Here is a 12,205-nt window from a genome sequence, read left to right as displayed (position 1 = left end):
CATTCAACCTCCAGGTACACTCTATCCCTTTTTATTTTTCTATGTTGAAATAGGAGCTTGCTAAGTTGCTGTGGCTGGTCTTAAACTTGTGATCCTTCTGTCTCAGCCTTCCAAGTACTGTGATTATAGGGGTGTGCCGCCACCACGACCAGTTTACAAGTTTTAAAAATTAAGGAAAATGCATGAAGGAATCTGACCAGGCAGAGTGATTATACACTGCATGAACTAACAACATACAGGTAACCTAAATATTCATTAGATGGGAGGTAGGTGAATTGACTAATTATAGCATATCAATATGTTGGACTCTTAGGCAATTTTTAAAAGAATGAGTATAGAAAGGGAAAAAAAGAAGGTGCGGGACAATGGGTAAATATGGTAGTGTGTGTGTGAAAACAGGCACACATGCACACACACAACTGGAAATAATGCTTGGCTTTGGAAAATAAACTGGGGCAGAAGCAAGGGGGATTGGAGGAAGACTTACTTTTCGAACATGTCTTTGAAATATTGGAATTTTTTTCATCCTGTCCCTGAAAGCTTTTTCTTTTCCAGGTATGATTGATTATAAAGCTGAGGTCCAGGGCTGGGGGGGGGGGTGTGTTAGGACCACGGTGAAGTACATGCTTAGCACACACAAAGCCCCGGCTCTGATCCAGTGGCCAAAACCTAAGTTCCATTTAAACTATCAGCTCGTACAATTTTTAATTAAAGGTTAAGTAATGAAAGAAACAGTGAAACTAGTCTAACGCCACCTAATTTGGGGTTTCTTTCTTACGCTGGCATCTGCTTCCGGCGCGACACTTGTGTGTTTAAACAATGATTCGTGGGAGCCTTTGGTTTAGCCCTGCTTGGCGAGGAGGAACTCGGGCCGTTTTCCTTGATCTACCCTTTAGATGGGAGATGGACTTCCTATCCTGCACAGGAGAGGGATGTCCAAGTCCTCTGCTCTTTGGATCCAGTGAAGGTCTTCAAGCTGTAGCAGAACGAACACAATCTTCCCGGAAGAACTTGGGCCTTCTTGGGTTCACATTCACTTTGGTGGGGCACAGCACGAGGCCAGGGTGGCCGGGAATAACACTCCCCTGTTTATTCTGGTCATTTCTGAAAATCCAGCAGGAGGTTCTTCTGCCTCCCTGTAAAGAACTGTCCCGTGCCTGAATCAGGACCTGTATGTTTAATCTTATCCGAAAGCAGCAGTGTCTTTTAATATAACCTTAAAACTGGCACTCCCTTATTTTTATCCCTCAGGAGGAAGGAGGGAATGACTCCCAGGAAGCCTGGCTACTTCTTAGACTCGAGAGGATTCACTCCATCAGCTTATCTCCAGTAGGAATCATTTTAGTGTGTTTGAAATAAACTTAGATGATTTTTATATATAATGGAGATTGAACCCAGGGGCATTCTATCTTCAAGCTGCACACATAGCCCTTTGTATATTTTATTTTTGGTTTTGTTTTGAAACTGGGTCTCTCCCTAGGTTGCTGAAGGTCTCGCTAAATAGCTGAGGCCGCCCTCTAACCTGTGATTCTCCTGTCTCAGCCTCTCAAGTACTGGAATTTCAGATGTGCCCCACCACGCCTTGCTCTTAGGCAATTTTTCAAAGAACTCAATTGAAGCAACGGGAGAGGATGCTAGGATGGAGGTGTACGCTTAAGGGAGCAGCGCCACAGACTGGCAAAGAAGTGGAGAAAAGAAGGCAAGGATGGCGGAGGAGGATGTGGCTAAGGACAGAGGGAGGAACACTACCTGGGTGCACAGCAAAGCAAGGAGACGAGACAACCGGGCTGCCGCTGAGCCCGGGGCCCGTGGTCCTGCACCCGGGAGTCAGAGCTTGGGGCTTACCCAGGTTTGGCTGGGCGGCTGCCATGGACCTCTGAGGCACTGGTGCAGGAGTGGCGGCAGGGTGGAGGTTCATGTGATTCAGGGGCTGATTCATCGTCTTCCTAGGGTCTTGCCATGTGGTGATTTTTTCTATGTGACTAAAAGAAGGAAGAAAATTAATTACTTTTGTCATCGTCGGCTTCCTAATCAGCATCAATAGAAGCACAACATGGACGGAGGGCCAGTCCTCCCCTCCGGAAGGTGTCTGGTTCCATCCAAGGACACACTTGCCCACCGAGGCCCCAGCCCAGCAGGCTGCCTGGGCTTATTTTTCAGGGAGCTTTGAGGTACCTCCCCATCATCCACTCGCTGAGCCCCTCTGTGGAAGCTGCCCCACAGTCCACCCCCAACTCTCTCAGCTTGAGGAATGTCCTAGGAGGAGCCCTCTGGTGTGTGTGCTCAGCCAAAGATGGGCATGTGGAAGAGATTCCTAGCTCAACACCGCTGCACATCCAGTAAGATGCTGACAGCGCCCACCCCAGGCGGCGCCCAGGAACCCGGAGCAGCTCCTCCTCCGAGCCAGGTGCTGGCTGTGAGGCTGAGGGTGGCGCAGGGAGCAAGTGGCGGGAGAGAGAGAGATAAACAGCTTCCAGTATTTGCTGTTATGACTTATTCGCCAAGGAACTGGCCCAACACGAGTTTTGAACGCGAACTTTGAACCATGTTTTTTTGTTGTTTTCTCGGGTTAGGGTGTTTTTGTTTGTTTTGTTTTTCAGTGGTGGGATTGAACCCAGGCACTCAGGCATGGGGAAGAAGTGCTTAGCCACTGAGCTGCGTCCCCACCCCGCGGGGTTCAATACACCCTTAACAAGATAGAGGGGCCTCCAGCTTTGCACCTGCCTCCCAAACCACAGCATATGTTGTTTTTTCTGCCTTACAAAACCTGCCCCACTCCACCAAGCTCCACATTTAGTGAAAGTTTGTCTATTTCTCCCCTGCCGCAGGGCTGAGGATCAACCAGGGGCCCAACAAATGCCAGGGAAATTCTTTATCTTGAGCCCTATACATACATGTATACATACATATATACATACATTCAAACACATATACATGTATTTGTGGAAGAGGAGGGTTAAACCTAGAGGTAATATATCTTTGAGCTATACCCCAGCGCTTTTTATTTGTTGTTTTGAAACAGGGTCTTGCTAAGTTGCTGAGAGCCTTGCTAAGTTTCCTCCCTCCCTTCCTCTCCTTCCTTCCTTACATCTTTTTTTTTTTCTGTACTGGGGATTAAATCCAGGGGCATTCTACCTCTGAGCCGCACCCCTGTAGCCCTATTTTTTATTCTTTATTTTGAAACAGGATCTCACTAAGTTGCAGAGGGCCTCACTAAGTAGCTGAGGCTGGCTGCGAACCCTTCATCTTCCTGCCTCGGCCTCCTGAGTACTGGGATTACAAGTGTGTGTCGCCATACCCAGCTCTAGACATACTCTTAAAGAAGAGCCCAATTCATCTAGTGCCATCACTTCATTTTATAAATGATATTAGAGAGCCAGGTGTGGTGGCACACACTTGTAATTCCATTACCTGGGAGGCTGAGACAGGAGGATCACAGGTTCACAACCAGCCTCAGCTACTTAGTGAGTCCCTCAGCAACTTATTGAGACCCTGTTTCAAATGAAAAAGAATAAAAAATAGGACTGAGAGTGTAGCTTGGAAGTAGAATACTCCTGGGTCCGATCCCCAGTACTACAAAAAATAAAAAAAATAAATAAATGGTATCAGAGATCTAGTCCCATAAAAGACAATGAACTTTGATAGAAAAATGGAATGTTGGCCCTTTGTTCTGGCCTTTTCAGTAAAGTTGCCTCTTGTCAACCCAACATACCCACGACCCTTCCTTAGACACAGAAGAAAAGGAACCAGACTGCACCTATTACTCGCACCTTAATTTTGAATAAAGTCATCCTCTGAATCTGCAGTGTAGGAAACCATTATCATTACTACTTGACTTAATCTTAGGTATAGAAACAGCTTTGCACAGAAGTTGTATTTATCTTGATTATTTTGTTTATTTATTTTTTGCTTTCTTTTGGTCTTTTTACCCTCAAGCCAAAACTCTTCATTCAAGACAGAAAGCTGCTGCTATAGGGAACTCCTCTATTCCTTGAGTGAAAAAAAACCTAGATATTTCCTAAGATCGTTTGATGAGCCTGCTGCAGCGCTGCATGCTGTAATTCCAGCTACTCAGGAGGCAGGGAGATTCCAGGCCAGTCTGGGCAACTCAGTGAGATCCTATCTCAAAATAAAAACTGCATCCAGGTGTGGTGGCACATGCCTATAATTTCAGTGTTTGGGAGACTGAAACAGGAAGATTGCAGGTTTGAGTCTAGCCTTAGCAACTTAGCTGAATTTAAGCAACTTAATGAGACTCTATTTTTTTTTAAAAAAGGAATAAAATAAATAGGGCTGGGGATGTAGCTTAGAGGTAGACCTGGCTTCAATGCCCAGTAGACAAAACAAAGAAATGAATAAAAAATATAAGGGGATGGGGATGTATCTCAGTGGTAGGGTGCTTGCCTAGCAAGCGTAAGGCCCCGGCTTGATCCCCAGCATCAAAATAAAAGTGGGTTTCAGGAAGGAGAAGCAAAGTTTAACTACTGAATTCAATACTATAGATGCTGTCAACCATATTTTTAAGGAAATCAGTCAAACACAAGCTGGACTAAAAACAGAAATATATATATATATATATTGTTGTTGTTGTTGTTGTTGTTTTTGGGGGGTGGTACTGGGGTTCCTGGAAGCCCTTCTAGCTCTGGGCTACACTCCCAGACCTATTTTATACTTTTTTATTTTTGGAAACAGGGTCTCTTAAGCCAGCCCAGCTGGCTTCGAACCTGCGCGATCCTCCTGTCTCCGCCTCCCAAGCACGAGGATTACAAGCGTGCACCACCATGCCCATCAGAATTATATATTTTTTTAAGAACATACAAATAGTGTCAGGCGTGGTGGTACACACTTGTAATTCATGTGCTTGGCAGACAGAGACAGGAAGATCGCACAGGTTCAAAGCCAGCCTCAGCTACTTAGTGAGGCTCTCAGCAACTTAGTGAGACCCTGTTTCCAAATAAAGTATAAAATAGGTCTGGGAGTATAGCCCGGAGGTTGAAAGCCACTGGGTTCCACCTCAGTACCACCAAAAATAAATAATAAATAAATAAGTAAATAAATAAATAAATAAATACAAATAAACAGGGAAAAGACTAAACTAAAGCAATAAGAATCATTCCTCTAATCATTAAAAGAGAAAACTGACACAGAAAGATAATGATCTTAGTAATGCGTTTGGTGTAACCAAAGCAATTCTATTGAAAGCGTCCATAAAAGTCAGTCAATTTTTGGGCAGGAAGAAACCTGACCAGCCCCGGGGCCTTATGGAGGGCCTTTAGGGTGAGGAGTTAATGGATGTGCATGTCAGAGTTAAGTAACTGCTCTTTGGCAAAGTAATTAGAGCTGACAAACCCTTGAGTTATTCCTCCAGGACCCAACCTATTAACAATGGTTTCCAAGGTTGGCACACCCTACACATCCACTCTGCTACCAGAAGGAGAGGAATCCACTGTTTCATGAACTTTTCTTAGACTCCCTGATGCCACGGACATTGATGTTGTGCTAGAAGCCACATCGGGGCATGAACACACTCCAGGTAGAGAGACGCAGCCATCTACTCTTTGTTGGAGGACATACAGGGCCACTGCTATCATCAGATATCCGGCTGCCCATGGGAAGAGTGATATAGGCGCTGGAATGATGGGATTCCAAATGATGGTCCCCACTCTTTCCTCCCATCCTGGACAAGCAGAATGGTCCATAGCTGAAGTGGTAGAAGGGCCCACTGCACCTGCAGTGCCACCTCGGCCTGCCAGCCTCCATCCCCTAGATGGAGGACCTTAGATCTGACCCCAAAGATGTAGGACTGGCTGGAGCCTGCACAGCTCACCCTTCCAGCTCCATGGCTAAGCCAGTACTTGGAACATTGTTTTGTTCCCAGTGGGTTTGGTAATCAAAAGTGTCATGCACTGCCGTCCCTGAAGACTGGAGTACAAGAGGGAGCCTTTCTTAAGTAAGCAGTTCTCACTCCTCTGAAGCAGCCCAGAGAAGAAAGCCATTGGAATTCCCAGCCTCTGAGTGTGCTCCTTGGTACTCGTAGCTCTAAGGATGCTCTTGGAAAGCAGCCCCCTCCCCAGGCTGAATGCACAAAGCAGTGGAGCCTGGTGCTTAGCGCAAGGCTGACTGTTTGATTGGAAAATTAAATTCTCCTATTGTTCAAGTTGTTTAGAGCCTCAGGCTCTGGCCCCCAACTCCCCAAACCCAAGAGATGCTTTTCACTTTTTGCTGCACTGTCTCATCCCGGCTCCCTTTCTAGTTGTGCCTGAGTCATATCCTTTCTCCTGTTTCTCAGTGTAACTGGACTGTTTGCCAAGACCCACAAGTTAGCTGCGTTAATCCCCACTTCCCTACTACACCCCCTTTTTGGCTTTACTCCTTTGCTGGTTCTACTTAAAAAAAAAAAAAACTCCTTTGAAGATTATATATACACACATAGTCAATCTACCTACATTACATGTGTTCAGTAAATACATACTAAGTCTAGTTTTCCTATTTGTAAATGGAACAAAAAGGTAAAAAAAAAGATATCAAACTATTTATGGTGATATAGGCAAATAATAGGCTCACTGGCTATTTTTAAATATATATATTTCATTGCACTTTTCAGGTTTTTAGCAGTGACCATGGATTGTTTCCATAACCAGTAAGAGTTAAAATACTCATGAAGATAGGGAAAAAGAAAAACTGATGCCTGGACAATTTAGTAACCGACAGACAGGTACTGAAATGTTAGTGAAGAGAGAAACTACAGGTTTGACTCCTATATTCTTGTGGCCCAAGGAAGAAGGGAAATGGAATAAATCATTTGGCCCCAAGTTGTTTATAAAGAAAAAGAATACCAGTTCCTAAGGGGAAGGAAAACTGTTCCTAACGTCAAAACAGATTTTTTTCTTAGACTTAAAAAAAAAAATCCCCCATAAGGGTTTTGCATAGGGCCTTGGTTAGTGTGTGGTAGACAAAGCCCCTGTAATAAATCCCCTTTGAACTCCATTTCCCCACAGCCTCCTTTTTTTTTTTTTTTCATCCTGGGAAGTTGAACCCAAGGGCTTTCTACACTGAGCTACCACCTCAACTTCTTTTTGTTTTATTTTGAGACAGGTTCTCACTAATAAAACAGGGGTGTCTCCTCTTATAAGGTTCTTGTCCAGTGGATTTCAATGAATGAATGAAGTCTAAGGACTATGAAAGTTTATTTTAAACCAGGGAAAGAAAGAAGACAAGAGCAGTGCCCCCCCCCAAACACACACAAGGAGAAAGGGGTTCCCAGAAGACAGCAGTCACCAAAGCTCTGGACTTTTAAATCTGCCTGAGGTTTCCCATCTGCTCTGTTATTATTGGTCAGAATTGGGTTTGGGGAAACCCATGTCTTTGTACAATTTCAATCCTTAATTTGAATTGTTATGCAGTGGGCTGGTACGCCCTGATCTCCTGGCACCCACAGGTCTCTCACCTCCCCACACTTCACAGGAGGTGATGTCAGTGGCCTTTTTAAAATCCCTCCTGTTTCCAGGTCGCTAAGTTGCCTGGACTGGCCTCAAACTCATGACCTTCCTTCCTCAGTTCAGCTGCCTCCTTTGTTCAGTCACAGAAAGACCTGACCAGCTGCTAGCCTCCAGCTACACTGATAGTCAGCTCCACAGAACAGGCCAGGTCAGAAAAGAGCTTCAGCCTCGTGACCTACAGTGTGCACGGGACAAGGAAGGCCAGCACTTCCCTGAGAAGCTACTTGCCTAGAAACAGTAGTTTCAGAAGAAGTGTGTGAAACCATTTTTCCCTGTGGATTCAGATTTTCTTCAATAAAGACACAAGTTTTAGAAAGCCATTTTACTTACTAGGCAGATTCTTTGTTCTTGGGAAAGGGGTCACTAAAATGGGGAGGAGGATCGCTCTGGGCCCTCCCAGCACCCAGAGGGGGGAAATTCCCTCTCCTCAGCCACTCTCCCTGACCTTTCCCCTGGACAGCACAGTGGCCTCAGGGCTTCCCTTTCTCTGGTCTTCCTGCTTTACCTCCTTCCCTCCTCCTCCCCCTCTCCCACCCTCTATCTGACAGTCCTTTCTGTGCCTCACCTCCAACCCCACATCCTGTGGACATCCAGGATCCAAGTCACTTCTGGGTCCCCACTGCCCATAAAATCGAGTCTCACTACATAGGCATCTCCAGTCAGGCCTGAGAGGCCCGATGCCAGAGCCCACGAGCTTGGAATCCAACCGGGAACCTGAGCTTTAAAACTAGCTCTGACCCTGCGGAACCTAAGTGGACCAGTCATTTAACCCATCCTAAGTCTTAGCGCCCATATTTATAAAACAAACAAAAAAAACAAAAAAACACCAACAAATACATCCAATCCTCACTGTGAGGGTAAACAGGTCTGATCTGAGAACCAGAGTCACCTACAGGCTCCATGAACAGTTCCCCAGACCTCCCAAGTTCACTCGCTCACCATGCGAGCGCTGGGAAGGCAGTTCCAGCCCCACACCCAGACTGGCAATCTGCAGTTCAAATTTATTCAACAACCAAGGATTGTAGAACAATTACACGTGATGCAAGACACACTGGGTAAGTAAAAAAAATGAAAAGCATTTCATAAATATCAAACTCTGACAAGGGGCAGAACCATTAAAGGCAACGATAAAATCTTATCTGTAAAAAAAAAGAGAGAACCCGGGGGCTTCTTACCGCCCAGGAAAAGGCCTGGTCTTTCAGATGAATTTACCCTGCAGTTCTTGACCGATGACATGAACTTCATGGAAGGAAACCACACAACAAAGACTTTCTGAAATAGAGGGGATCTGGGTAATACGTTTTGTTTTGCGGGAAGAATAGGAAGGTATATAAATAGGAATGATTACAAAAGTGCTTCGTTTTGAAAGGCCCGAGAATTCTTTGCAGCACGCCGCTTCTTATTTCAGTGTGCACAGACTTCACCTTGAGACCTAAGGGTTTTGTGTTTTGACTGTCCTACCCTCCAGGCTCGGCTGCTTTAATACACTAGAGTTGTGCATTAGTGGCACACAATCAGGGCTCCTGCGTCAACAGAGCTGTTGGGACAGGTCTTGAAGACAACTTCCAACCCGCCTCTTTTATTCCTACCACTAGCCAGTCAGCCAAAGAGATAGCCAATGAGATAGAACCCAGGGGCATTTTGCTTTCAAGCAACATCTCCCAGCCCTACCTATTTATTTATTTATTTATTTATTTATTTATTTATTTATGTGGTACTAGGGATGAAACCCAGGGACATTCTACCTCCAGGCTCCACCTCCAGCCCTATTTTTTATTCTTGACTTTGAAACAGGGTCTCACGGAGTTGCAAAAGACCTCACTAAGTAGCTAAGGCTGTCTGTGAACCGCAATCCTCCTGTCTCAGCCTCCCAAATGCTGGGATTACAAGCTTGAGCCACCACGCCTGGCTTTACCTATTTATTTTTGAAACGGGGTCTCACTAGGCTGCTGAGGCTGGTCTCGAACCTCCTGTCTCAGTTTCTTACGTACTGGGATTACAAGAGTGTGCCACCACACCGGGCTCAGATGGGATGGCAGTCTGGGATCGTAAAATCAAGGCCAACTGGTTCAGAACTAAATTACATTCAGTTCCATTTATCTTCATTGCCTTAAGTTTCTCTCCAACTTCTTTCTTGACTCACACTTATTGGGGGGGGGGGTGCCCATATTTCTCTTCTAGTAGAAGATAAGTTCTTTTGAGGACTTTATAAAGTAGAGCAAAGGGTTCTGCACACGATAGAATCTGAAAAAACAATAGTTCTGTAATCCCCAAGGTGTGTGTGTGTGTGTGTGTGTGTGTGTGTGTGGCATTGGGCTGAACCTGGAGCATTCTACCTCTAAGCCACATCCCCAGCCCTTTTTATGTTTATTTTTTTTTTTTGAAACAGGATCTCACTAGGTTGCTGAAAGTCTCCCCTAAATTGCTGAGGGTGGTCTTGAACCTGGGGTCGTCTCAGCCTCCTAAATACTAGGATTACAGGTGTGTGCCACCGTTCCCCACTTCAGTTGCCTTTTTAATGGTATAACAAACGTATGTGCCAAAGACAGTTTGCTTAAAACTTGCTAAATAAAATAGCTTTGCAATTTGCTTTTTGCGAACTGGTCCAATTAGACTCACTAGTGTTAAAAATGGAAATTGAAATAGATTTGAATGAGGTTGATAAATACTCAGATCAGGCTTGCCAAGTAAATTTGACCCACTGTCAGCAGACAACAAGTAATATGCCAACTTTTAATCCCGTACCAGATGGCGAGAAGACGTGCCCAAGACTTATATTAAAGCTTTGAAATGTTTCCCGACTAGAAGAGAATACACATATGTGAAAGCTGGTTTACATTTAGCTTGTATTTCAGGGTTAAATACTACCTGTATTTCAATCTAACAAATCATTTTAGCAATGTGTTCTGATTTCAATTTCAAGATATAGGAAATGGCATATCATATCTTACTCCTATTTTGCATTTCTTCCTCTCCTTCCTTCCTTCCTTCCTTCCTCTTTCTTTCTTTCTTTCTTTCTTTCTTTCTTTCTTTCTTTCTTTCTTTCTTTCTTTCTTTCTTTCTTTCTTTCGTGTCACTGAGGATTGAACCCAGGGGAATTTTATCTCTAACCTATATTCCCAGTCCTATTTTTTTATTCTTGATTTTGAAACAGGGCCTCACTAAGTTTCAGAGGGCCTCACAAATTGCTGAGCGCTGGCTGCAAACCCGTGATCCTCCTGTCTCAACCTCCCAGGTACTGGGATTATAGGCATGTGCCACTGTAACTAGCATTTCTTAGAATAGTACCTTTTGTTTTCTTTTGTTATTGTTTTATTTTTATTTTTTGTTTTTGCCAATGGCACTAGCTCTTCCCACTGACAGAAAAGCTGGGTCAAAGAACAGCTGCATGGATACTTACTAATTCTCCTATCCCAAACACGCCCTCTTTCTCCAGGTAGTCTCTCTGCTATCTGCTATGGTTCCTAAAACCAGGACTCCACAGAGTGCATTTCCGTGGGCACCACCATCGCTGGGGATGCTCAGCCAGGCATGGTGGCACACATCTGTAATCCCAGAATTGGGGAGGCTGAGACGGAAAGATTATAGGTTCAAGGCCAGCCTCAGCAATTTAGTGAGATCCTCGGCAACTTAAGATTCTACATTAATAAACATGTAAAAGTCAATCACTAAGCCAAACATGAGAAGGAGGGAAGGGGGAGGGAATAGGGTGAGAATTGGGTGATGTGTGCATGTATGCCTCCACCATCTTGCACTCTGTTAAGATATATGACTACAATGCACCAATAAAAAAAATTAAAGACAAATAATAAATATAATAGGGCTGGGCGTGTATCCCAAAGGGGTTCCATCCCCAGTAACACACACACACACACACACACACACACACACGAGCAACCTTATCTGGTCTTTTCATAAGATTAAAAATTAGCAGTCATTCCACAAATTATTCCCCTCTGCATAATTAACCCTATTCGCCCATGAATTCACTTCTGAACTTCAACACATTGACAATAAAAAAATAAACTACTGTCATTTATATGGTTAAATAGATGCATAGCCTATATTTTATTCTCTCCTCTCTCCTCTCTCCTCTCTCCTCTCTCCTCTCTCCTCTCTCCTCTCTCCTCTCTCCTCTCTCCTCTCTCCTCTCTCTCTCTCTCTCTCTCTCTCTCTCTCTCTCTCTCTCTCTCTCTCTCTCTCTCTCTCTCTCTCTCCCCGATTGAACCCAGGGGCATTCTGCCTCCAAGCTACACCCAGCCCTTTTTATTTTGAAACAGGGTCTTGCTAAATCACTGAGGATCTCACTAAATTCCTGGGCCTGGCCTTGAACTGGTGAACCTCTTGTCTCAGCCTGCTTAGTACCAAGATTACAGGTGTTTTATTGCTGTTATTTGCAAAGTGACCTCCCTCCTACGGTCTCCTCAACAGATGGTTCTTTATCTCAAAGCAGCTTTCAGAATACTGTAACTGGTTGCAATTCTTCCTTCCATTCTGCCCCAATCCATGGAAGCACCGGCCCCTGCTATTCTAGCACCTTAGAATAAAAGGAAGAGGTAACCATCCAGACGCCAATGTCCATGGCTGACGCATCCACTAGCAAAACATTCAGAGTCTAAATCCCAAAGCTATAAAAACCAACCCTCAAGCCATACAATAAAGGTGACAGTTCACATCAGAGATGTGCTGAGGAGAAAGCTCATCCT

The 12,205-nt window shown here is 44.6% G+C and overlaps 1 protein-coding gene across 1 annotated transcript in view; it reads right to left on the bottom strand.

Annotated features, from left to right (window-relative positions):
* WWTR1 (WW domain containing transcription regulator 1) overlaps nucleotides 1-12,205 on the bottom strand; it is a gene marked incomplete at both ends in the record, with an annotated part of 143,316 nt that overhangs the window by 51,708 nt on the left and 79,403 nt on the right. Inside the window, 1 exon segment of the mRNA XM_080696828.1 lies at nucleotides 1,846-1,982. Within this exon segment, the coding sequence (XP_080552954.1) occupies nucleotides 1,846-1,982 (137 nt within the window).

This window comes from Muscardinus avellanarius, assembly GCF_963383645.1.
Source record: "Muscardinus avellanarius genome assembly, chromosome: 5".
NCBI classification, from domain to species: Eukaryota; Metazoa; Chordata; class Mammalia; order Rodentia; family Gliridae; genus Muscardinus; species Muscardinus avellanarius.
This window is presented reverse-complemented; position numbering and strand designations above follow the sequence as displayed.